The sequence below is a fragment of the Salvelinus namaycush genome, chromosome 8 (assembly GCF_016432855.1).
Source record: "Salvelinus namaycush isolate Seneca chromosome 8, SaNama_1.0, whole genome shotgun sequence".
Lineage (NCBI taxonomy): Eukaryota > Metazoa > Chordata > Actinopteri > Salmoniformes > Salmonidae > Salvelinus > Salvelinus namaycush.
Genome location: NC_052314.1, coordinates 63,823,037 through 63,849,792, shown reverse-complemented (window position 1 = coordinate 63,849,792; position 26,756 = coordinate 63,823,037). Strand labels below are relative to the sequence as shown.

The 26,756-nt window shown below is 49.3% G+C and overlaps 1 protein-coding gene across 1 annotated transcript in view; it reads right to left on the bottom strand.

The window, feature by feature from the left end:
• LOC120052235 (zinc finger protein 827-like) overlaps positions 1–26,756 on the bottom strand; it is a 117,358-nt gene that overhangs the window by 73,268 nt on the left and 17,334 nt on the right. The window contains exons 2-4 of the mRNA XM_038999058.1: positions 14,471–15,805; positions 8,194–8,369; positions 7,195–7,696 (exon numbers count right to left, since the gene is read on the bottom strand). Of these exons, the coding sequence (XP_038854986.1) occupies positions 7,195–7,696; positions 8,194–8,369; positions 14,471–15,805 (2,013 nt within the window). The remainder of the gene's footprint in view (positions 1–7,194; positions 7,697–8,193; positions 8,370–14,470; positions 15,806–26,756) is intronic.

The window sequence follows — 26,756 nt, the reverse complement described above, 5'->3', positions numbered from 1 at the left end:
CGACTGCTGCTGCTACGACGACTGCTGCTGCTACGACGATTGCTGCTGCTACGACGATTGCTGCTGCTACGACGATTGCTGCTGCTACGACGACTGCTGCTGCTACGACGACTGCTGCTGCTACGACGACTGCTGCTGCTACGACGACTGCTGCTGCTACGACGACTACTGCTGCTATGACGACTACTGCTGCTACGACGACTACTACAATGACTGCTACTACTAGTACAACTACTACAACAACGACTGCTACTACTACATCCACAACTACTACTACTACTGCTACATCCACAACTATTACTACTGCTACTACTACTGTATCCACGACTACTGCTACTACTACATCCATGACTACTACTGCTGCTACTACTACAGCTACTACATCCACGACTATTACTACTGCTGCTACTACTACTACTGCTACTACTACATCCACGACTATTACTACTGCTGCTACTACTACTACTGCTACTACTACATCCACGACTATTACTACTATTACTACACATCCACTACTATTACTACTGCTACTACATCCACGACTACTACTACTACTACTACTACTACTACTACTACGACTACTACTGCTACTACGACTACTACTGCTACTACGACTACTACTGCTACTACGACTGCTGCTACTGCTACTGCGACTGCTGCTACTACTATTACTGCTACTACTGCTGCTGCTACTACGACTGCTGCTACTGCTACTACTACGACTGCAACTACTACTACTACGACTACTGCTGCTGCTACTACTACTGCTACGACGACTGCTGCTGCTACGACGACTGCTGCTGCTATGACGACTGCTGCTGCTACGACGACTGCTGCTGCTACGACGACTACTGCTGCTACTACGACTACTGCTGCTGCTGCTACTATGACTACTACAATGACTGCTACTACTAGTACAACTACTACAACAACGACTGCTACTACTACATCCACAACGACTGCTGCTACTGCTACGACTACTGCTGCTGCTACGACTATTACTGCTACTACTGCTGCTGCTACTAAGACTGCTGCTACTGCTACGACTGCTGCTACTGCAACTACTACTACTACTGCTACTAAGACTGCTGCTACTGCTACGACTGCTGCTACTGCAACTACTACTACTACTGCTGCTGCTACTACTACTGCTGCTGCTACGACGACTGCTGCTGCTACGACGACTACTGCTGCTACTACTACGACTACTGCTGCTGCTACTACAATGACTGCTACTACAACAACGACTGCTACTACTACATCCACAACTACTACTACTGCTACTACTAATGTATCCACGACTACTGCTACTACTACTGCTACATCCACAACTATTACTACTGCTACTACTACTGTATCCACGACTACTGCTACTACTACTGTATCCACGACTACTACTACTACTACAACATCCACGACTACTACTGCTGCTACTACTACAGCTACTACATCCACGACTATTACTACTACTACTGCTACTACTACATCCACGACTATTACTACTATTACTACACATCCACGACTATTACTACTGCTACTACTACTGTATCCACAACTACTGCTACTACTACATCCACGACTACTACTGCTGCTACTACTACAGCTACTACATCCACAACTATTACTACTGCTGCTACTACTACTACTGCTACTACTACATCCATGACTATTACTACTATTACTACTACATCCACGACTATTACTACTATTACTACACATCCACGACTATTACTACAGCTACTACATCCACGACTACTGCTGCTGCTACTACTACTACTGCTGCTACTATTACTACACATCCACGACTATTACTACTGCTACTACATCCACGACTACTGCTGCTACTACTACTGCTGCTACTATTACTACACATCCACGACTATTACTGCTACTACTACATCCACGACTATTACTACTGCTACTACATCCACGACTACTGCTGCTACTACTACTACTACTGCTGCTACTATTACTACACATCCACGACTATTACTGCTACTACTACATCCACGACTATTACTACTATTATTACTACATCCACGACTACTGCTGCTACTATTACTACACATCCACGACTATTACTACTGCTACTACATCCACGACTACTGCTACTACTGCTGCTGCTACCACCACCAATCACCACAGTTTAAGCTGTTATTCATGGTGATATGCTGTGCCTAGGTTTATTTCACCCAAAGAAAATGACAGAAGTCGAATTACAGTACTTCCCCTCTGCACACGCTTTAGCACTCTGTAGCACGTCAACTTCCCCCCGAATGCTGTCGGTGTTTAGGTCAGAGTTGAGGAAATAACCAACAGCCATCTCTGGGTGACTGGGTGATGTGATGAGTAGCTTTCTGCCTGGCCTGGTCTGAGTGAATGAAGATGTAACCCATCTCTGCCGCCAGTGTAGCAGGCGAGGGCACCTCGTCAGTGGCAGCCTCCTGTGTGTAGTAGAGGTTCCTTCCTGGCCCGAGTGAATGAATATGTATCCCATCTCTGCCGCCAGTGTAGCAGGTCTGCGGCAGCCCCGTGTCGTGAGTAGCAGTTTTACTGTCTCTGGCTGAGAGGTGACTATCCATCTCTGCCTGCCTTCAATGTAGCGGTTCAGTGGCAGCTTCCCCATGGTGTGTAGTAGTAGTACACTAGGGTTCATCCCATCTCTGTCTGTCTGTGGCCCAGGGGTGATGGTGCTATCAGCCTGTCTCTGTTATCACGCCCTGTTGACATGCCACCAGCCGGACACTGCTCTCCCTCTCTCTTTTTTTCTCTCTCTTTTTCACGCTCCACCTCAGACTCTGGCTTTCTTGTTCTTTTGTCCCTTTTTCTACTCCTCCTGCTGTTTATTTTTCGCTCTCCCTCTCCCCCTTGCCTCTCCCTCTTGCCCCTCCCTCTCCCTTTCCCTCTACCTTGCCTCTCCTACCTTTCCTTCTCTCCCTTCCCTCCTACCTTTCCCTCTCCCCCCTCTACCTTTCCCTCCTACCTTTCCCTCCTACCTTTCCCTCCTACCTTTCCCTCCTACCTTCCCTCTACTTTCCCTCCTACCTTTCCCTCCTACCTTTCCCTCCTACCTTTCCCTCCTACCTTCCCTCTACCTCTCTTTACCATTGTCTCTCTCCTCTCCAGCCACACTTCCTTCCTCTCGCCTCATCAGTCTCTCTGCCAGACGCTTGTCCAATGCACCTCACCTCTCGCTCCGCGGCCGGGCCTGCCGTCAAATAACTTCATTAGCTTTCCACCTCTGTCACGCTGGCCTGCTCCCCCTCTAACAACTGGCTCCTGTTTTCTCCAGGAGAAGAGGAGAAAGAGGTGGCTGCTGGGCTAGTGTCTGCACACACACACACACAAACAATGGGCAGGCAGGTGGAGTGGAGGGCAGCAACAATAGCTGACAGTGTGTATACTGAACTGGACAGAGTAGTGTAGATACTGAGGGCTGACAGCAGAGAGGATGGACCAGAGGTCACATATGAGAAGTGTTGACTGACTGGCTGGCTCACTCTGTTCATGTGTAGTGGTCGAGAGGAAAATACATTATTGAGAAGAGGTTGTAACATGTTGTGTCTACCCACCCCGACAGGTGTTGTCAGATGAATCTTAAACAATATTTGAATGAGAGAATAGGTGACTGGATATCTTACAGTATATTATGTAGACATATTGGTTGGGTATAAAACGTGTGAACGCACAAGCACACTCGCACACAGACAAACACACACTACATCACTAAGATACTCCAACTGCATCAAACACTGCATCCAACACTTTCACTCTTTTTCTCTCTCTTTCACTCTCTCTCTCTCCTCTGAGATAAATAAGACACCCTCAGCACCAACGACACTTCCTCCCACAAGCCCCTGCTTCAGCGGCGTGCCAATTATTCACACCCGGCCCGGGGTCACACTCGCTGGGGACCGCCATTATTACCCGTCTGAGGGGTCCTGCGAGTAGCGTCCTAACCGGGCACCATCCACGCATTTCAAAGTACCTCCGCGGACTTTCAACTTTCCCCTCTCAAATCAGAATGTGTCAGAGTTGCCGTGCGGGGGAGAAATCAAAGGGGATTGGTCGTAACACCCAGAGGATAATCAGGGCAGCCTAAAAAATGATGAGGTCAGAGGTCAGAGAGAGTTCACTGGCTTCTTTATGCCTGGGGAACTCAGTCAGCTCCTACTCGCCCACTTTTTCTCTCTCCTTTGCCGTCTGTCACTTTATTTATCAGTTCAGGTCAATTCAAGGGGCTTTATTGGCATGAGAAACATATGTTAACATTGCCAACGCATGTGAAGTAGATAATATACAAAAGTGAAATAAACAAAAATGAACAGCAAACATTACACTCAGACGTTCCAAAATAATAAAATACATTTCAAATGTCATATTATGTCTATATACAGTGTTGTAACGATGTGGAAATAGTAGAAGTACTAAAGGGAATGTAAATAAACATAAATATGGGTTGTATTTACAATGGTGTTTGTTCTTCACTGGTTGCCCTTTTCTTGTGGCAACAGGTCACAAATCTTGTTGCTGTGATGGCACACTGTGGTATTTCACCTAGTAGATTTGAGAGTTTATCAAAATTTGATTTGTTTTCAAATTCTTTGTGGATCTGTGTAATCGGAGGGAAATATGTGTCTTTAATATGGTCATTTGGCAGGAGGCTGGCAGGAGGTTAGGAAGTGCAGCTCAGTTTCCACCTCAGTTTGTGGGCAGTGTGCACACAGCCTGTCTTCTCTTGAGAGCCAGGTCTGCCTACGGCGGCCTTTCTCAATAGCAAGGCTATGATCTCTCCCTCTGTCTTTTTATCCACCCCCCTTCCTTCTCTCCATCCTCCACCCCTCTCACTCTCTGTTTTACAGTCCTTCTCTCCATCCTCCACCTCTCCCTCTCTGTTTTACAGCCCTTCTCTCCATCCTCCACCTCTCCCTCTCTGTTTTACAGCCCTTCTCTCCATCCTCCACCTCTCCCTCTCTGTTTTACAGCCCTTCTCTCCATCCTCCACCTCTCCCTCTCTGTTTTACAGCCCTTCTCTCCATCCTCCACCTCTCCCTCTCTGTTTTACAGCCCTTCTCTCCATCCTCCACCCCTCTCCCTCTCTGTTTTACAGTCCTTCTCTCCATCCTCCACCTCTCCCTCTCTGTTTTACAGCCCTTCTCTCCATCCTCCACCTCTCCCTCTGTTTTACAGCCCTTCTCTCCATCCTCCACCTCTCCCTCTGTTTTACAGCCCTTCTCTCCATCCTCCACCTCTCCCTCTCTGTTTTACAGCCCTTCTCTCCATCCTCCACCTCTCCCTCTCTGTTTTACAGCCCTTCTCTCCATCCTCCACCCCTCTCCCTCACAGCCCTTCTCTCCATCCTCCACCGCTCTCCCTATCTTACAGCCCTTCTGTCCATCCTAAACCTCTCTCTCTCTTACAGCCCTTCTGTCCATCCTAAACCTCTCTCTCTCTCTTACAGCCCTTCTGTCCATCCTAAACCTCTCTCTCTTATAGCCCTTCTGTCCATCCTAAACCTCTCTCTCTTACAGCCCTTCTGTCCATCCTACACCTCTCTCTCTCTTACAGCCCTTCTCTCCATCCTACACCTCTCTCTCTCTTACAGCCCTTCTCTCCATCCTACACCTCTCTCTTACAGCCCTTCTCTCCATCCTACACCTCGTCTCGCTCTTACAGCCCTTCTGTCCATCCTACACCTCGTCCCTCTCTTACAGCCCTTCTGTCCATCCTACACCTCGTCCCTCTCTTACAGCCCTTCTGTCCATTCTACACCTCTCTCTTACAGCCCTTCTCTCCATCCTACACCTCTCTCGCTCTTACAGCCCTTCTGTTCATCCTCCACCTCTTCCCTCTCACAGCCTCTCCCTCCATCATCCACCCCCCCTCTCTCTCTTTTACAGCCCTTGTGGGATTGAGACAGGCACTGTGACAGCAGTGGTAAATCAGGAGATGAGCTGCCGCATGTACACACTCAATCGCTCTTGGCAGGGAGGTCAAAAGAAAGAGTCCCGAGGTTCCCCTGAGAAGAAGCTTTACCTCTCCACCATCCCTTTCTCCTCCTCTCTCCCCTCCCTGTCTGCTATATGGCCCAGCAAAGAGTGCAAAAGATCTGAGTAAAGCTTTGGGCCAAACCCCCCCCCTTCTCTTTTTTACCAACCGTGCTCAGAGATGATCATGAAAGCCCTCGGTAATCAAAAGGACCAGTATTCTATTAAAACATCATCGTTATCTCTAACATCACTCAAGTCCACTACTATCCGCTCCTTAAAAACAAAAGTGTGTCCTCCCATCTTTCAAATTCCCTCCGGTACTGCATGAATGACGCCGCCCTTGAACTAAAATGTCCGCCGCCCGTCCGCCACTCTACACTGGGCTGACATTGTGAGAGAAGACGCCATCTTGGCTCCATCTCCTCTGGGAGTTTCCTGGCTTGATTGCGAAGTCTGGGAGTGAAGTGCGACTGGCACCCGGGGGGCACCGGCGCGGAGCCGAACTGGAGGGGGAGGGGTTAACTAAGCCTGCCCAGACTCTCCGCGACGCACATCGCACGGCGCATCCTAGCCAGGGTCACGGAGCAGAAGTTAAGGGCGCTAATCATTTCAAATTATGAATTCTTCTTAATTTATGAATTATGCATACATTTTTAATTAATCTAATGTTGCGAGGGTTTTTCCCCCCTCCTCCCCCATCCCTTGTCCCTCTCCTCCTCCCGCATCCCTCGTTCAGGAGATCTCAATCTAATTAGCTGGCATTAGGAGTTAGAGTGGCAGCCTCAACCCCGACCTTGGCACCCAACCTCGGGCACACCTTTCCCCATCAATCTTCAGCCATTGTCTCAAAGTAACGGATCCTTTGCCATCATCACAACACGGTGGAATGCATCTCAACAAACCTGATATAATACCTAGCGTTATTCTGGCTAACGATAGCGTGTTTGTTGTTGATGAGGTTATTGGAGAGGCAAAGCGGGGTGTTGGGGTTATTGGATTGATGAGTTGACGTTCATTGACATTCATGACGAAACCCTAAGAAATATGCTAAGACGGTCAAAAATCCTGAAATGGCCATCAAAAGTTGCCCACCAGTCTAACACCTACATAAACCTTTTGTGAAATCTCTTCAGTGATGAATAGGTGTTGGACTGGGTGGCCGTTAGTGAGTGTTGTTATTGACGTGTGTTGCTGTCATGGTTACCTGAGAGCTTCATGAGCAGGTCGGTGGCTGTCTTGGTGGTGATGTCCGGGCTGAAGAGGGACGCCGCCGTTGGACCTCCACCAGGACTGGACCGCACCCCCAAGCCGACTCCCCCCATAGAGAGGTCCAGGGAGTTGCCACTGCTACCAGGCCGCTCCCGCTCCCTGTCCCTGCAAAGGGTGAAGGGCGACAGCACCGACAGCTCCCTCTCCTGGGGCTCTTCTTTTATATAGACGTGGTGGTTAGAGACTCCAGGGGAGCTCTGGTTCCCTGCGTCTGACTGGAGAGGGGACTCCCCGGGGTTGTAATCACCCATGAGTGACCCCTCGCCCTCTGTGTCCGTGGTGGCCTCTTCCTTGACCTTGACCCCGTCGGAGGCGGACCCGGAGCGGGGGAAGTGCTGGTGGCAGCGCATGTGGAGCTTGAGGCTGAAGTGGCGCGAGGAGGTGAAAGGGCAAAGTTCGCACTGGAACGTCTCGCCCCGGTCCTGATGCTGGTGGACCTGGGATACAGGGATAGGATGAGTGGTGGGGGTACCGCCGCATTGTCACGGCAACAACAGTCAAAGCAATGATGCTCCTTTGAGGACAAGACACTGAAAATTTGCCTAAGGTACAATAGAGCAATGCATCGGCGTGTTGTCCATTCAACGTGTGTCAATGTTTCGGGCTAATTGTATCTGTCCCTATGCAAATAAATTAAATAAAATGAGTAAAAGAGATTAAATAAGAGCGTAAAACAGTAAGGATTCCCTCAACACCTGGAGCTTCTCGCTCTTGTTAAAACCCCCTGTAGCTTTGGTCTACTAACTACAGTATAATTTGAGGCACGTTACCCCGCTACACTAGAGGTGACTTTGACTAGAGCGTGCACCTCCCTTCCTTTGAGCCATTAGTAGCATTAGCACCACTTCCACAATTACAACCTCAGGGGATGGATAGCACGATGAGGTTACAGGTCAAAGGTCAAAGGAGGCATCACAGGCTCCCATCATCTCACCTTCATGTGGGACTTGAGATTGTCTTTGCGGGCACAGCGAAAGGGGCACAGGGGACACTGGTGACTCTTCAGGCCGGTGTGGATCACCATGTGTCTCTTCCAGTAGCTCTTCCTCTTGATGACCAGGCCACACACCGGACACTGGAACGGCTTCCCGCCGTCCTCCCCTGGGGAACCTGGGAGAGTAGAGGAAAAAGAGGGGATGAGACATTTATTTCACCTTTATTTAACCAGGGAGTTCCAGTGAGGTCAGGATAATTATTTACCAAGGTATACCTGGCTGAGAAGGGCAGCTCAGTAAAAATACAAGTAATTTAGTGCATACAGTCCCCTGAACAAATACTTAAGCAATGCATCATTCCTTCCTCGTTTGCTTGATGTCAGTACACCTATCCGAACTATAAGTGACTGGTAAGGTGTAAGTAAGGTTTCCACTTTATAGCTTTCCCCAATCCAGCCCATGTCAGATCTGTGATTACTTCAAGGAAGAAAAGAAGGAAGCTAGGAAGGTGAAGGATACATTTCTGAAGTATTGGAACAGGTCCATTTCTCGAGCTGGGAATTGCTTGGGACTTCACCACACGTTATTATCACGATACTAAGGTGCCGATACGATATGCATTACGATTCTCACCATTCTATATGTATTGCGATTCCATACACTGCAGTTTTATTGCGATTTGATGTTCCAAACATATTGCTCACCATATGTCTGCTGCAGAGAGACAAGAGAGAGAGCCATGAGAACACGAGTCTTGATCAGTCAGGGAAATAAAAGTGCTGAAAACATCTTGGCTCCCTATTTAAAAAGAAGATGGAGAACAAGCTATAGGATCAAAAATACGTTAGTTATGGCGCAGGTACAGCCGACTAGCGCTAGCTAACACTACCTGGATTTTATTAAAACAAATCTATACAATATCGTCCAAAAATAATATTGCGATATGCAACTATCGATCCCCCCCCCATCACTAGTCCATTTCTTCCTTTCCAGAGAGGCGTTATGGACTATGGAGCCTCTCTAAGGTTACTGACTTTGTCACTCTTCCCACACCTCTACTAGGTGAGACACGACCTCTAGACACCTCAAGCTGAGAACGTTCAACAAAGCCTGCTGTGCGTCTGCGAACAAAATAAGTCAAACTCAAGGATGTTTTATTATCTCGATTATTGTTGTTGGCTTCATTTCCGGCCTCTATTACGCCGTTTAATTGGGCTTATTAGGACGCGGCATGATTGCATTACAAATTCACCACGGGCCTGTCATCGATGGCTTCATAAGTATTCTCCTCCTGTTCCTTGGAAAACATCTGGTAATCAGTGTTTGGTGAAATTACCGCGCTCAGCCATTCATTGACCCCGGGTGTAAAACCTCGAGACTGCCTATTTGCAACAATAAACCGCCATCTGCGGCCCAACCGACTGGAGCGAGGGAGAGAAGAGAGGGGGAGGAGAGAGAGGGGGAGGAGAGAGAGGAGAGAAGATAACCGTGGACTCCTTGCTCATTGGAGGATGTAGGGGAAAAGGTGGAGGAGAAAGAAGAAAGATGGAACGGCGTTTAACTGGTCAGTACGTCAGATAACAGATTATCTCTCTCTCTCCAGGGCAATCAAGATCAATTATCAAGAAATGTCTAAACTATGTAGAATTATACGGATTTATGTAAGACTAAATATAGGCTAAATGTGTAACAATTTCATACCAGACCAGCCAACTGCAATAAAACAAAACTAAACAATCAATAACCAAGGGCATGTTTTTTCTGTCTGGCCACCAGACAAGTAACTGCATTTGTACAGCATTCCACCGCGACCTTGACGGCTGCAGGTTACCGCCGACAACCCTTTTTAACATGCAGATCACAGAATATTACATTGACTGCCTCTCTCCCTCTCAAGTCAATTTGATCCAGCCATTTTAGATTTGGCTTAAGGGTTACGACACAATCCTTCAAAAGTGCCCATCCATCTACCCTGGAACACACTCCACAGTTCTCCCTAAAGGCTGCTCATTTTGAGAGAGGAGAGACAGGAGAGAGTGTGTGTGTGTGTGTGTGTGTGTGTGTGTGTGTGTGTGTGTGTGTGTGTGTGTGTGTGTGTGTGTGTGTGTGTGTGTTGTATTTATTAAGGATCCCCGTTAGTTACCCTTCTTGGGGTCCAGCAACATTAAGGCAGTTATATACAATTATAAATATTACATGACATTACATTTCACAACCCATTAAGTGTGTCCTCAAGCCACTACTCTACTACCACATATCTACAACACAAAATCCATGTATACATGTGTGCAGAGTGCGTGAGTTAGCATGTGTATGTGTATGCATGTGTCTGTGCCTGTGTGTGTGTCTTCACAGTCCCTGCTGTTCTATAAGGTTTCATTGTATCTGATTCTACAGCTTGTGTCAGTTACCTGATGTGGAATAGAGTTCCATGTAGTCATGGCTCTGTGTAGTACTGTGCGCCTCCCATAGTCTGTTCTGGACCTGCCCAGTGTAAACTGATGGGATTGTGTTTGGCTGGGAGTCTGCTGAATGCTGATCTGAGGACAGAGGAGAAGGCCCTGACTGCAGACTCCTCTGGCTCCAACCTCCACCAGTCTGTACAGAGGTGACTGGTAAAGGGAGGTTGTTGGAGCCAGAAGCGTCTGCAGAACAGACACGGATATGGACACTCGGTTCCTACTGTGCTGAGAGCACACACCGCAGAGCCGAGCGCAATTGGTTTGGGTTGGACATCCTGCCAGGCCCACAGACCTTTTCCCAGACTCAGGCCAGACGGGGAGGGGGATTCTCTCTCTCTCTCTATCAAAAGTGGGGCGAGCGAGCAAAAAAATTAAAATACATGAATAAAATAAATACAAACCTAGAAACCTCACCAAGAGATTTTAGCCATTTTATAACTAGAGTCACAGGGACCAGGGTTTGAGTCCCAGTCAGGGTACCCTACAAATTATACAACGGGTGGGTCTAACCCTGAATGCTGATTGGTTAAAAGCGCATTCCAGCCGGTGTCTATTCCACAAGTTACCACCGGCTAAATCTATGACGTTAAAATGCCTGTTTACTCTGTTCCATCTGACTGAGCAATCCACTGTCTCATCACCCCAGGCAGGGAAGTTATAAACTTGATCTCCACTACAAAAAGCATCTAGACATCATCTCACATTTCTTCTAGACTAACATTTAGTTTTCAACAGCAGAGATTTTTATAAACCTTACTGTCTCTCCGACATTTGCAACATTGTTTCAATATTCAAATTCGATCTCCATCTGTCCCATAGTAATGAAGGTGTAGGGGTCGGGAGTCGGGACGAGAGTGAGAGGCAGGCAGCATTTCTCAGCCAGTCTAAATCATTAATCAGCTGGCATCATTTTTATGGATGTATACAAAGAAAAGTAAATTCCAGCTTCTGGATGAAGTTTTGTGTTATCTGTGTTGTTGGCTAGCTCCTCTGAACAACAGTGTCCTGACGAGAGAGCACATTTTCTATGCCAGGTGAAATCGTGCCTCATTAGCTCATTGTTATGGATGCATCCGAATAAATGTCACTAGAAAACAGCTTAAACAAATGCAGCCACTGTTGTTATTCTGTCTGCACCGTTTGACGTGACTGTAAAGTTAGCCGTAGTTGGCTAGCTAGCAAGCAAGGGATAAGAATGTTGCCAGCCAGTATGGCAATGGAACATTTAGAACGAACGACTGGGTCGCGTGCATAGATACAGAACAAAAAGACTGAACGACTGGGTCGAGTCCATAGATACAGAACAAAAAGACTGAACGACTGGGTCGAGTCCATAGATACAGAACAAAAAGACTGAACGACTGGGTCGAGTCCATAGATACAGAACAAAAAGACTGAACGACTGGGTCGCGTGCATAGATACAGAACAAAAAGACTGAACGACTGGGTCGAGTCCATAGATACAGAACAAAAAGACTGAACGACTGGGTCACGTGCATAGATACAGAACAAAAAGACTGAACGACTGGGTCGCGTGCATAGATACAGAACAAAAAGACTGAACGACTGGGTCGAGTCCATAGATACAGAACAAAAAGACTGAACGACTGGGTCGAGTCCATAGATACAGAACAAAAAGACTGAACGACTGGGTCGCGTGCATAGATACAGAACAAAAAGACTGAACGACTGGGTCGAGTCCATAGATACAGAACAAAAAGACTGAACGACTGGGTCACGTGCATAGATACAGAACAAAAAGACTGAACGACTGGGTCGCGTGCATAGATACAGAACAAAAAGACTGAACGACTGGGTCGAGTCCATAGATACAGAACAAAAAGACTGAACGACTGGGTCGCGTCCGTAGATACAGAACAAAAAGACTGAACGACTGGGTCGCGTCCGTAGATACAGAACAAAAAGACTGAACGACTGGGTCGAGTCCATAGATACAGAACAAAAAGACTGAACGACTGGGTCGCGTCCATAGATACAGAACAAAAAGACTGAACGACTGGGTCGCGTGCATAGATACAGAGCATAAAGACTGAATGACTGGGTCACGTCCACAGATACAGAACAAAAAGACTGAACGACTGGGTCGCGTCCACAGATACAGAACAAAAAGACTGAACGACTGGGTCGCGTGCATAGATACAGAACAAAAAGACTGAACGACTGGGTCACGTCCATAGTTACAGAACAAAAAGACTGAACGACTGGGTCGCGTGCATAGATACAGAGCATAAAGACTGAACGACTGGGTCGCGTACATAGATACAGAACAAAAAGACTGAACGAATGACAACCGAACAGAACGAATGACCAGCCGGCTTGTGTAGCAACTCTAGACTTGTTTCGGGACTATATATTGTGGAAGGATGAAATAGTATGAATAAATCAATCAAAATAACGTGTTTAATGAAAATATTTCAATCATTATTTGAATATGTTGGTAACCGGTAACCCGTTGTATAAAAGTGATAATGCCCTCGAAGCCGGTGTTTGGAGGATATATTGGCACGGTTTGCCGGCCCGAGTCAAACCCGTGCCAATATATCCTCCAAACACCGGCTTTTCAGGCATCATCACTTAATTAACTACATTGGTTCCCGTGTTAAATAGCCCCATTGAAAGCAGTGAAGGCATAGTTCTGCCATTGTTCATGATTGATGTGCTAGTTGAAATATATATCATTCTACTAAAGTAATCAGACCTATTCTTACTATATTGAACTGCTTCAGCTTCTATTCAGCTTGAAATCTTCATGTAACACCTTCCACTACTATAAAAAATAAACTTTTGGACAGCTGAAGCAAGCACACACATTTTCTTCAGGAAATGTACCTATTTTAGTTTAGTCATTTATCTTTGCTTAGAAGAGTTCACTGCAAGCTGACTACTGGCTAGCTTCCGAAATCAGCTTATTAAAGTATCTACAAAACAAGTTTTATAGCAGCATAATCCAAAAGGAAGGCTACTACGTTTTGCATTTTACTGTTCGCGGTTCACAAATTATTATTTTGATTCGCATGATTCGATTCACCGCGATTGAACCGAATCCCTACCACTACAATTGTGAAGCAAATCATGCAATTTGTCCAAAAAAATAGTTTAAAATAATTATTTATTTTGAAAGAAAAAAAATATATATATTTTTTAAATGTATGTGAAGTGGGGCATCCGTAATACAGTAAATCAAATGTGTATGTCCTTAAAGTGTAATATAAAGGGATTCAAAATATTAGAACATTTGCTTAGAGACCAGCTATAATTCCATATAATAAGCAAAAGCTTGGAGAATATCTGTAAACGATAGTTTCCAAACAATTTGAAAAGCTGAAGAGGATTTAATATCCGAGGACAGTTCAGGATGTGCAAGGTGAAATGAACTAGTACTGACAAACAACCTTGAAAAATGCAAGGTGAAATAACTGATTGAAATGCATTAAAAAAATCTGCTGTTGTTGTGTTCAACCTGGGAAGGTCTTCCACAACGGTTCATTGTTGTAGAAAACCTTGCTAGAGAAACAACACCTTCTGGGATCGATGGATGGCGGCACATTGTTTGTCACAAGGATTATACAAAAGGTCCAGTGTTCTTAACAACGTTCCAATGTTCCGAAACTTGTCACGACGACAAAACGTAGCTGACATAATATCTTGATAAACTCACTATTACATTTACCAAACTGAAAAAAATAACTGAATGTAGCTCGCTACTGTATATCCAAAAACTCACCATAAGGCTTATAGACAACAAATGCCATCTCAGGAAGAAATTGTGTAGGGTCAGGGTGGATTAGCCTACCTGCTTGGCTGCTGGGTTTGGCCTTTCCCTTAGGGGTGGAGGGCAGCAGCAGGTCCATGGTGCTCTGGGGCCCTGTGGGGGTCCCTGCCTTCTGGTTCCTGTCCAGCAGGGGCTTGATGTCCTCCTGGATGGCCCCTCCTGCTGGGGCCTCCATCTTATCAGCAAGGAGGTTCCCTGCCGCCCGGGCTGCCACCTCCTTGAGGAGCGCAGCCGAGGAAGTCATAGAGACCAGGGAGAGGAAGGAGGAGCCGGGGGAGGGTTGGTGTTGGTGGTCTGATGATGAGGAGGTGGTCTGGGAGCGCTCGCTCACCTTCTTGGACAGGGCGGCTAGTGTGGAGCTGGCCGACTGAGGGCTGAAGGGGGAGGTGAAGGCATCGAAGCGTACCGAGTCGTCCGTTCCTCCCCGGCTCCCTCCTCCTCCTCCCAGGGTGGGTACGGTAGAGCAGGAGGATGATGAAGAGGAAGTAGACGAGGCCACTACGGTGGCGTTCTTGTCCTGTAAAACCGCGTTGGCTGCCGCTTTCAGTTTCTGGATGGCCGAGTCCGGTGATAGGCTGGACCCGCCGCTGGAGGCGGAACAACCCGCCGGGGGCCACTTCCCGTCACCGGCCACTCCCACCCACACAAAGCCAGCGCCGTTGCTCGGGGCGACCACCGAGGCGAAGGGGTCGCAGGGCTCCTGCTTGATGGCGGTGGTCGACATGGCAACAGAGGCGGGCGAGGCCGAAGCGGAGCCTCCACTGTTGTTGTTGTTGTTATTGGCTGCCAGTTTTCGGGCGAGGGCACTTAGCTGCTGAGCATGATGGGAGGAGGGGGAGAGGGTCAGGGCTGGAGCTAAGCCTATAGGGGGCGACTCTCCTCCCCCTCCTCTCACTCTCCCCAGAAGATCCCCATCCAGCTTCAACGACCCAGCCTCTAGGAGGCGCCGCAGGTTACTACTCAGGGGTTTCCCCAGGGCCTCGGAGGCAGCCTCTCCATAGAGCGAGGATACCACGGAGGAAAGGGTATCCTGGGCAGAGAACACCCCTCCGTCCACCCCCAGGCTCAGGAGCTCAAGGGAGGCCCGATGGTGGTGGCTGTGGACAGGCGTAGGGCAGCCCCCCAGGGAGCTCTCGGTCGAGGTGTCGGGGTGTTCCGGAGGTCGGTCTGGGGAGGGGGTGGGGGAGGAGCCCCCGTGGAGGAACAGCTCATGGTCGTCATGGATGTCGCCGCTGTACGACGACTCGGAGCGCGTGTCGGAAGCGTTCCCGTACCAGCCACCGCCGCCAACGCCGCCGTCGTCCTCCACGGGACAGCTGACCCCGTCGGGCCCACCCTCCTCGACGCTGTCCACATCTACAGGAGAGAAGAAGAGACGTATGGTGAGAGGAAAAGAGAGGAGGAAGGGATGATCATGATCAGACCTGAGGACAAACCAGGGTCATGTTCATTGGATCATAAACGGAGGGAAACGGGGAGGTGCTACCTGAACTTATCCAATATGAAAACACTTGTTTTAGCTTTTTCTGTTGCGCAATGTTTAACTACAGTGTTCCCTAATGAACATTACCCAGGAAAGGACTGGATTTTGTCATTAAAGAAACTCCAGGATCTTAAGCACAAGAAATTTGTAACATATAGTAGGATTACTTATTTTTTTACAAAATTGCGGGATGTAGCATATACCAAATTATGACGTAGTACACAATTTGATGACGGAGTACACAAAAAAAACGGGGAACACTTTAGGCTCGAGAACTAATTCCAAAACTACTGGCAAAAATGATACAAAAGTTTGAGAGCGCATCCTTAAATGACAATCTAGGAGGCATTGACTTGAACAGCCTTGATTTGAGGGTTGACATTGTAAATCAACAAGTCAGCAGTCACCTGTCCCCTGGATTACAAAGTGAGCCAGACTACTACACTATACACTCATTCTGACGCCTCCTTATCACAAGTGAGCACTCTCAATTCTATTTACCAGCTAAGTACAAAGGGAACAGCCTATTCAAAATACCAAATAGACTTCGGTCCTCTCAGCAAGGGGTAACTCACTGCCTTGGCAATGACTGAAGAAAATCCTAATAACACCGAAAATCCAAGGAGCTTTAATGCAACAAAATCCACCAGCTTTCCCCAAGCCTTTCTCTCAGCACTGAGAATCACCAGCAACGGTGGATAAAATAACTTGAATGATTTTTCAATCCTTTATTTTCAACATATATTTTTTTCCCAGGGTCAATTTCTTTTCCTCCCAAGGAGTTTAGTAACGGGGTTACCATGACAACAGGACCTTCCGGGAGGCTAGACAGCAAAGATTAGGGTAATGGAGGTTACAGAGCCTGTTTAATATTCATGAGGATGCAGATACCACCAGGGAGCCAATAAGGATAGGGTTAAGGTCACCCAGGGTCATTAATATACACTTGGTGTATCAATATTCATAAGCAAAACATTACAGCTTGCCAGACAAGGGCGAACAAAAGAAAGTGAGTATTCCTGAAACATATTAACCCCTTTCCATAAGAATATGTCAGAAAGCAACAAGCCTGGGCTAAGAAAATGTCAAAACTTTACTGTACTGGGAGGAGGGGGGGGACAGTAGAGGCTTCAACAACAAATAAACCCATTGAGCATCAACTGAAGAAAACAGAGAGCGAGAATAACAAAAAAAAGGTCAAGGGAAGCCATGACACTGAGACACAATCTCTCCTCTCCACACACACACGTCATTTGAGCTCTCTTCTCTCTCCCTCTTGCTCACACACATCAAGGCTAGTCTTCACCTTGGCGACCCCGTCTAAGAACACTGGTGGGTTGCTCCTCTGTTTACAGGCAGAGGGGAAAGCGGTTGCCTCGGCAACCCCACCCGCAGGGGTCATTAGAGTCAGCTCACATCTGGTCTGGTCGTCACCGACTATGGGCCAGAGGTGACCGCAACCGTGGCCCGACCGCTCTGACCAAGCGTACATGCACAGCTACAAACCTACCCACCACGCAGGGATGCTAGTACACACTCCATCTCTCACACACACAGGAGTCAGGACACACACACACCGTGGCAGAGGCCAGGGCAGGGAAAAGAAGACACTGAACACTTACAGGAGTCAGGACACTACACCTTACAACCAGAGACCTGACCTCTCTTTTTCTACACAGTTTGTGATGTGTGTGTGTGTGTACCCTTTGCGTGTGTTTCTATGCACTGTGTGTGTGTGTGTCTTCCTTCACATTTCCTAAGACGACATTAAGCGAGAGAGAGAGAGAGAGACAGAGAGACAGTCGGCAGGTCTAAAACCTACTGTTTTCCATGGCCGCCGTTCACTCCCACTGAAAGCTTTTAGTCACCTGAGCCGGGCCAGAGGGGAGAAGTATGCGAGGCATGACCTGCGTCCATGTGACATGCTACAGAAAGAAAGCAGCCAGGTCCTAATGGCTGTAATGTCGTTAGTGGGAAATGGCTAGATTGCTGACCTGAGGTCTCAGGAGTACACAGTGGAGGGTTGAGGAGGGGGGGGTGAATTTGAACTATCCCCCCTTTGCCTCTATCGACCTCTCCTTCTCCCTCTCTCCCTTCATCTCTCTTGCCCTTTGCTGCCCTCCCCCTCTCTTTCCCTAACTCTCCCACTGCCTTTCTCTCTCTCCTTCCTGGGTTTAGTGTTGAGGTCTCGAGACTCCTCCACGCAACACTACACCTCAAGACGCTAGGCTAGCCGTAACTCTACAATGCTGCCTCTGTCGCACCCCGCCGCCACGGTTGTGTGACACAGGCAGGACCACCGTGTGTGTGTGTGTGTGTGTGTGTGTGTGTGTGTGTGTGTGTGTGTGTGTGTGTGTGTGTGAGACACAGGCAGGGCCACCCTGTGGGCGGGCTGACATTTCACAAGGTCATATCTCTGGCCCAGGCTCCGAGGGGAGGGGGGGCTTTGTCTGGGGCTCAGCGTGCACACACACACACACACAATACTGTACACACACACTGTACTAGTCCACTACTACACATTACTGTACAGCCGAGGATATGATTAAAAACAACCTAAACCCCTCTTTCCCCTCCCACAGCCCAGTCTCTACAGTACAGTGGTGGTGGTGATACAGTCTCTACAGTACAGTGGTGGTGGTGATACAGTCTCTACAGTACAGTGGTGGTGGTGATACAGTCTCTACAGTACAGTGGTGGTGGTGATACAGTCTCTACAGTACAGTGGTGGTGGTGATACAGTCTCTACAGTACAGTGGTGGTGGTGGTACAGTCTCTACAGTACAGTGGTGGTGGTGATACAGTCTCTACAGTACAGTGGTGGTGGTGATACAGTCTCTACAGTACAGTGGTGGTGGTGATACAGTCTCTACAGTACAGTGGTGGTGGTGATACAGTCTCTACAGTACAGTGGTGGTGGTGATACAGTCTCTACAGTACAGTGGTGGTGGTGGTACAGTCTCTACAGTACAGTGGTGGTGGTGGTACAGTCTCTACAGTACAGTGGTGGTGGTGGTACAGTCTCTACAGTACAGTGGTGGTGGTGGTACAGTCTCTACAGTACAGTGGTGGTGGTGGTACAGTCTCTACAGTACAGTGGTGGTGGTGGTACAGTCTCTACAGTACAGTGGTGGTGGTGGTACAGTCTCTACAGTACAGTGGTGGTGGTGGTACAGTCTCTACAGTACAGTGGTGGTGGTGGTACAGTCTCTACAGTACAGTGGTGGTGGTGGTACAGTCTCTACAGTACAGTGGTGGTGGTGGTACAGTCTCTACAGTACAGTGGTGGTGGTGATACAGTCTCTACAGTACAGTGGTGGTGGTGATACAGTCTCTACAGTACAGTGGTGGTGGTGATACAGTCTCTACAGTACAGTGGTGGTGGTGATACAGTCTCTACAGTACAGTGGTGGTGGTGATACAGTCTCTACAGTACAGTGGTGGTGGTGATACAGTCTCTACAGTACAGTGGTGGTGGTGATACAGTCTCTACAGTACAGTGGTGGTGGTGGCGATACAGTCTCTACAGTACAGTGGTGGTGGTGATACAGTCTCTACAGTACAGTGGTGGTGGTGGCGATACAGTCTCTACAGTACAGTGGTGGTGGTGGCGATACAGTCTCTACAGTACAGTGGTGGTGGTGGCGATACAGTCTCTACAGTACAGTGGTGGTGGTGGCGATACAGTCTCTACAGTACAGTGGTGGTGGTGGCGATACAGTCTCTACAGTACAGTGGTGGTGGTGGTACAGTCTCTACAGTACAGTGGTGGTGGTGGTACAGTCTCTACAGTACAGTGGTGGTGGTGGTACAGTCTCTACAGTACAGTGGTGGTGGTGGTACAGTCTCTACAGTACAGTGGTGGTGGTGGTACAGTCTCTACAGTACAGTGGTGGTGGTGGTACAGTCTCTACAGTACAGTGGTGGTGGTGGTACAGTCTCTACAGTACAGTGGTGGTGGTGGTACAGTCTCTACAGTACAGTGGTGGTGGTGGTACAGTCTCTACAGTACAGTGGTGGTGGTGGTACAGTCTCTACAGTACAGTGGTGGTGGTGGTACAGTCTCTACAGTACAGTGGTGGTGGTGGTACAGTCTCTACAGTACAGTGGTGGTGGTGGTACAGTCTCTACAGTACAGTGGTGGTGGTGGTACAGTCTCTACAGTACAGTGGTGGTGGTGGTACAGTCTCTACAGTACAGTGGTGGTGGTGGTACAGTCTCTACAGTACAGTGGTGGTGGTGGTACAGTCTCTACAGTACAGTGGTGGTGGTGGTACAGTCTCTACAGTACAGTGGTGGTGGTGGTACAGTCTCTACAGTACAGTGGTGGTGGTGGTACAGTCTCTACAGTACAGTGGTGGTGGTGGTACAGTCTCTACAGTACAGTGGTGGTGGTGGTACAGTCTCTACAGTACAGTGGTGGTGGTGATACAGTCTCTACAGTACAGTGGTGGTGGTGATACAGTCTCTACAGTACAGTGGTGGTGGTGATACAGTCTCTACAGTACAGTGGTGGTGGTGATACAGTCTCTACAGTACAGTGGTGGTGGTGATACAGTCTCTACAGTACAGTGGTGGTGGTGATACAGTCTCTACAGTACAGTGGTGGTGATACAGTCTCTACAGTACAGTGGTGGTGATACAGTCTCTACAGTACAGTGGTGGTGGTGGTGATACAGTCTCTACAGTACAGTGGTGGTGGTGGTACAGTCTCTACAGTACAGTGGTGGTGGTGATACAGTCTCTACAGTACAGTGGTGGTGGTGGCGATACAGTCTCTACAGTACAGTGGTGGTGGTGGTACAGTCTCTACAGTACAGTGGTGGTGGTGGTACAGTCTCTACAGTACAGTGGTGGTGATACAGTCTCTACAGTACAGTGGTGGTGGTGATACAGTCTCTACAGTACAGTGGTGGTGGTGGCGATACAGTCTCTACAGTACAGTGGTGGTGGTGGTACAGTCTCTACAGTACAGTGGTGGTGGTGGTACAGTCTCTACAGTACAGTGGTGGTGATACAGTCTCTACAGTACAGTGGTGGTGGTGATACAGTCTCTACAGTACAGTGGTGGTGGTGGTACAGTCTCTACAGTACAGTGGTGGTGGTGATACAGTCTCTACAGTACAGTGGTGGTGGTGATACAGTCTCTACAGTACAGTGGTGGTGGTGGTACAGTCTCTACAGTACAGTGGTGGTGGTGATACAGTCTCTACAGTACAGTGGTGGTGGTGGTACAGTCTCTACAGTACAGTGGTGGTGGTGGTACAGTCTCTACAGTACAGTGGTGGTGGTGATACAGTCTCTACAGTACTGTGGTGGTGGTGGTACAGTCCTACAGTCCTGTGGTGGTGGTACAGTCCTACAGTCCTGTGGTGGTGGTACAGTCCTACAGTCCTGTGGTGGTGGTACAGTCCTACAGTCCTGTGGTGGTGGTACAGTCCTACAGTCCTGTGGTGGTGGTACAGTCTCTACAGTACAGTGGTGGTGGTGGTGATACAGTCTCTACAGTACAGTGGTGGTGGTGATACAGTCTCTACAGTACAGTGGTGGTGGTGATACAGTCTCTACAGTACAGTGGTGGTGGTGATACAGTCTCTACAGTACAGTGGTGGTGGTGATACAGTCTCTACAGTACAGTGGTGGTGGTGGTGGTGGCGATACAGTCTCTACAGTACAGCAGTAGTGAGGGGGACAGTCTCTACAGTACCGTGGTGGTAGGAGGGGGCAGTTTCCAGTACAGTGGTAATGGGGGGGGCGTACCCAATTTTCATACCTGAGTAAAAGTTAACTTAACAGAAAATGACTCTAGTAAAAGTCACCCAGTAAAATTCTAAAAGTATTTGCTTTAAAATATAAAGTATCAAAAGTAAACATTACTAAAATATATTTAAATATCCAAAGTAAAAATATAAATCACTTAAAATTCCTTATCTTAAGCAAACCAGGCGGCACCATTTTCTTGTTTTTTTATTTTATTTTATTTATGGAGAGCCAGAGGCACACTCCAACATTTGACATAATTTACAAAACGAAGCATGTGTGTTTAGTGAGTCTGCCAGATCAGAGGCAGTAGGGATGACCAGGAATGTTCTGTTGATAAGTGTGCGAATTGGAGCAATTTCCTGTTGTGCTAAGCATTCAAAATGTAACGAGTACTTTTGGGTGTCAAGGAAAATGTATGGAGAGTGAAAACAACATTTTCTTTAGGAATGTAGTGTAGCAAAATTCATCAAAAATATAAATAGTAAAGTACAGATACCTAAAAAACTACTTAAAAAGTACTTTAAACCACTGTACAGTACAGTGGTGGTGGGGGAGGGGGGGCAGTCTACAGTACAGTGGTGGTGGGGGAGGGGGGGGGCAGTCTCTACAGTACAGTGGTGGTGGGGGGGACACAGTCCACAGTACAGTGGTGGTGGGGGAGGGGGGGGGGCAGTCTCTACAGTGAGCCAGGGAGAGAGAACCAGGAAACGCCCCCATCCACATCCACAGGGCTTTAGTGGAGCAGGTAGACAGCTTCATGTTCCTTTGGAGTTGTCATGGTCCACATGCAAAAACACAGTCGTGAAGAGGGCACGACAACGCCTGGTTCCCCTCAAGAGGCTGAAAAGATTTGACATGGGCCCTCAGATCCTCAAAATGTTCTACATCTGCACCAAAGAGAGCATCTTGACTGGTTGCATCACTGCTTGCTATGGCAACTGCTTGGCATCTGACTGCAAGGCGCTGCAGAGGGTAGTGCGTACAGCCCAGTACATCACCGGGGCTAAGCTTCCTGCCAATCCAGGACCTCTATAGCAGGCAGTGTCAGAGGAAGGCTCTAAAAAGTTGTATAAAGCCAAGTTATCGTTACTCATTGTGTGTTTATTCCTCGTGTTATTATCGCTTTTTTTTCTCTCTGCATTGTTGGGAAGGGCCCGTAAGTACACATTTCATTGTTAGTCTACACCTGTTATTTACAAAGCATGTGAAATAAAATTTGATTTGACACACACATACAGCCCAACAACTTGGGGAAGCTAAAGTGTAAAATGCCCCTGACTGAATGAGACTGATGGGGCTGCTATGAGGCAGAGAAAAAGAAGCAGAGAGAGCGCGAGCGAGAGGCAGAGAGAGAAAGCGAGCGAGAGGCAGAGAGAGAGAGAGAGAGAGAGAGCGAGCGAGAGGCAGAGAGAGCGAGAGAGAGAGAGGCAGAGAGAGAGAGAGCGAGCGAGCGAGAGGCAGAGAGCGAGCGAGCGAGAGGCAGAGAGCGAGCGAGCGAGAGGCAGAGAGAGCGAGCGAGAGGCAGAGAGAGCGAGCGAGAGGCAGAGAGCGAGCGAGCGAGAGGCAGAGAGAGAGAGAGCGAGAGGCAGAGAGAGAGAGAGCGAGAGGCAGAGAGAGAGAGCGAGCGAGCGAGAGAGAGGCAGAGAGAGAGAGCGAGCGAGCGAGAGAGCGAGCGAGCGAGAGGCAGAGAGAGAGAGCGAGCGAGCGAGAGGCAGAGAGAGAGAGCGAGCGAGCGAGAGGCAGAGAGAGAGAGAGAGCGAGCGAGAGGCAGAGAGAGAGAGAGAGCGAGCGAGAGGCAGAGAGAGAGAGAGAGCGAGCGAGAGGCAGAGAGAGAGAGAGAGCGAGCGAGCGGCAGAGAGAGAGAGAGCGAGCGAGCGGCAGAGAGAGAGAGAGAGCGAGCGAGGCAGAGAGAGAGAGAGAGCGAGCGAGCGGCAGAGAGAGAGCGAGCGAGCGGCAGAGAGAGAGAGAGCGAGCGGCAGAGAGAGAGAGAGCGAGCGGCAGAGAGAGAGAGAGCGAGCGGCAGAGAGAGAGAGAGCGAGCGAGCGAGAGGCAGAGAGAGAGAGAGAGAGAGAGCGAGCGAGAGGCAGAGAGAGAGAGCGAGCGAGAGGCAGAGAGAGAGAGAGAGAGAGAGAGAGAGAGCGAGAGGCAGAGAGAGAGAGAGAGCGAGAGGCAGAGAGAGAGAGAGAGTGAGAGGCAGAGAGAGAGAGAGCGAGCGAGAGGCAGAGAGAGAGAGAGAGCGAGCGAGAGGCAGAGAGAGAGAGAGCGAGCGAGAGGCAGAGAGAGAGAGAGCGAGCGAGAGGCAGAGAGAGAGAGAGAGAGCGAGAGGCAGAGAGAGAGAGAGAGAGCGAGAGGCAGAGAGAGAGAGAGAGCGAGCGAGCGAGCGAGAGGCAGAGAGAGAGAGCGAGCGAGCGAGAGAGCGAGCGAGCGAGAGGCAGAGAGAGAGAGCGAGCGAGCGGCAGAGAGAGAGAGCGAGCGAGCGAGAGGCAGAGAGAGAGAGCGAGCGAGCGAGAGGCAGAGAGAGAGAGAGAGCGAGCGAGAGGCAGAGAGAGAGAGCGAGCGAGAGGCAGAGAGAGAGAGAGCGAGCGAGAGGCAGAGAGAGAGAGAGAGCGAGCGAGCGGCAGAGAGAGAGAGAGAGCGAGCGAGCGAGGCAGAGAGAGAGAGAGAGCGAGCGAGCGGCAGAGAGAGAGCGAGCGAGCGGCAGAGAGAGAGAGAGCGAGCGGCAGAGAGAGAGAGAGCGAGCGGCAGAGAGAGAGAGAGCGAGCGGCAGAGAGAGAGAGAGCGAGCGGCAGAGAGAGAGAGAGCGAGCGAGCGAGAGGCAGAGAGAGAGAGAGAGAGAGAGCGAGCGAGAGGCAGAGAGAGAGAGCGAGCGAGAGGCAGAGAGAGAGAGAGAGAGAGAGAGAGAGAGAGCGAGAGGCAGAGAGAGAGAGAGAGCGAGAGGCAGAGAGAGAGAGAGTGAGAGGCAGAGAGAGAGAGAGCGAGCGAGAGGCAGAGAGAGAGAGAGAGCGAGCGAGAGGCAGAGAGAGAGAGAGCGAGCGAGAGGCAGAGAGAGAGAGAGCGAGCGAGAGGCAGAGAGAGAGAGAGCGAGCGAGAGGCAGAGAGAGAGAGAGCGAGCGAGAGGCAGAGAGAGAGAGAGCGAGCGAGAGGCAGAGAGAGCGAGCGAGAGGCAGAGAGAGCGAGCGAGAGGCAGAGAGAGCGAGCGAGCGGCAGAGAGAGCGAGCGAGCGGCAGAGAGAGAGAGAAAGCAAGCGAGAAGCAGAGTGAGAGAGAGCGAGAGGCAGAGAAAGAGAGGCAGAGAAAGAGAGACAGCGAGAGAGGCAGCGAGAGAGAGCGAGGCAGCGAGAGGGAGAGAGGCAGCGAGAGGGAGAGAGGCAGCGAGAGGGAGAGAGGCAGCGAGAGGGAGAGAGGCAGCGAGAGGGAGAGAGGCAGCGAGAGGGAGAGAGGTAGCGAGAGGGAGAGAGGTAGCGAGAGGGAGAGAGGTAGCGAGAGGGAGAGAGGTAGCGAGAGGGAGAGAGGTAGCGAGAGGGAGAGAGGCAGCGAGCGAGAGAGAGAGGCAGCGAGAGAGAGAGGCAGCGAGAGACAGAAAGAGGCAGCGAGCGAGAGAGAGGCAGCGAGCGAGAGAGGCAGCGAGAGAGAGAGGCAGCGAGAGAGAGAGTCAGCGAGAGAGAGAGTCAGCGAGAGAGAGAGTCAGCGAGAGAGAGGCAGAGAGAAAGAGGCAGCGAGAGAAAGAGGCAGCGAGAGAAAGAGGCAGAGAGAGAAAGAGGAAGGCAGAGAGAGAGAAAGGCAGAGTTAGTCAGAAGCAGAGAGCATCTGTCTGTTTGCCGTGCTCAGTGTGAAAGAGAACCATTTAGCGGTGTAATGGCGGGGATGACTTGCATGTTGAGACAAACAGCTGCAGGGTACTCAGCAGTCCGGGTCTGTTAGCACTCACTACACACACACAACCGGGTAATTCAGTGCTGTGTGTGTGTGTTTGTGCATACAGTGTGTGTGCTCGTACAGTGTGTGTGTGCATTCTTCCCAGGACAGAGGTGTATAGCGACATATCAGGGAGAGAGAGTGAACAGACTGCTGCGACGGTCTGCGCTACTGGGTTAGCTAACAAAACACCGCTTCCTGGTTCAAGTTGAAAGCTGATGATGTAACTGCCAACTAAGAGGAGCATTGCTTCATGTGATTGTGTAGCGGGTATATTTACCAGGAAGTGGTCAAGCTATCTATTTTAGGAGGTTTCTAGGAAGAAGAATACACAAGTCAAAGAGAGGGACAAGAGAGACACTCATGACAGCTGAAGTACATCCCAGCTTATTCCTCATCTTATTGTATACAAGACGAGACAACCCCATGTCAACTGTCTCCGTGTTTGAACATGATGGCGGGTTATATTTTGGCTGACGTAGTTGTTCCGGACTGTCTGGGGAGCGGTGTTACTGTGCTGGGCCCATGCAGTCACTGCAGCCAGACAGACAGTGGAGTCAACCAGATTTCAGCCAGCCTCATCAGACACAATGATCCATGTGCCGGAGGGGGACGCTGGGGGAGGAGGGGTAAGGGGGGGTTTGTTCCGTAGGTCACCAGACCACATGACTTGCATGAGGTTTCGCCTAGCTACCAACAGACACACTGCAACTATTCTGTGACTTAGCCAGGCATACAAGATGGCCCCACTGACCTCCAGGCCCGGGCTAGGGTGGAAGGAAGGCCATTAGCCGATTAAGTCTGGAGTAGAAGCATCAATACTGACACTATGATGCCAAGAATCTTTGAGAGGCCTGGAGAGAGAGACTCAGAGAGACTCAGAGAGAGAGAGAGAGAGAGAGACAGAGAGACAGAGAGACAGAGAGAGACAGAGAGACAGAGAGACAGAGAGACAGAGAGACAGAGAGACAGAGAGACAGAGAGAGGCAGAGAGAGAGAGAGAGGCAGAGAGGCAGAAAGGCAGAGAGAGACAGACACTCAGAGAGAGAGAGAGAGAGAGAGAGAAAGAGAGAGAGAGAGAGAGAGGCAGAGAGAGAGAGAGAGAGAGGCAGAGAGGCAGAAAGGCAGAGAGAGACAGACACTCAGA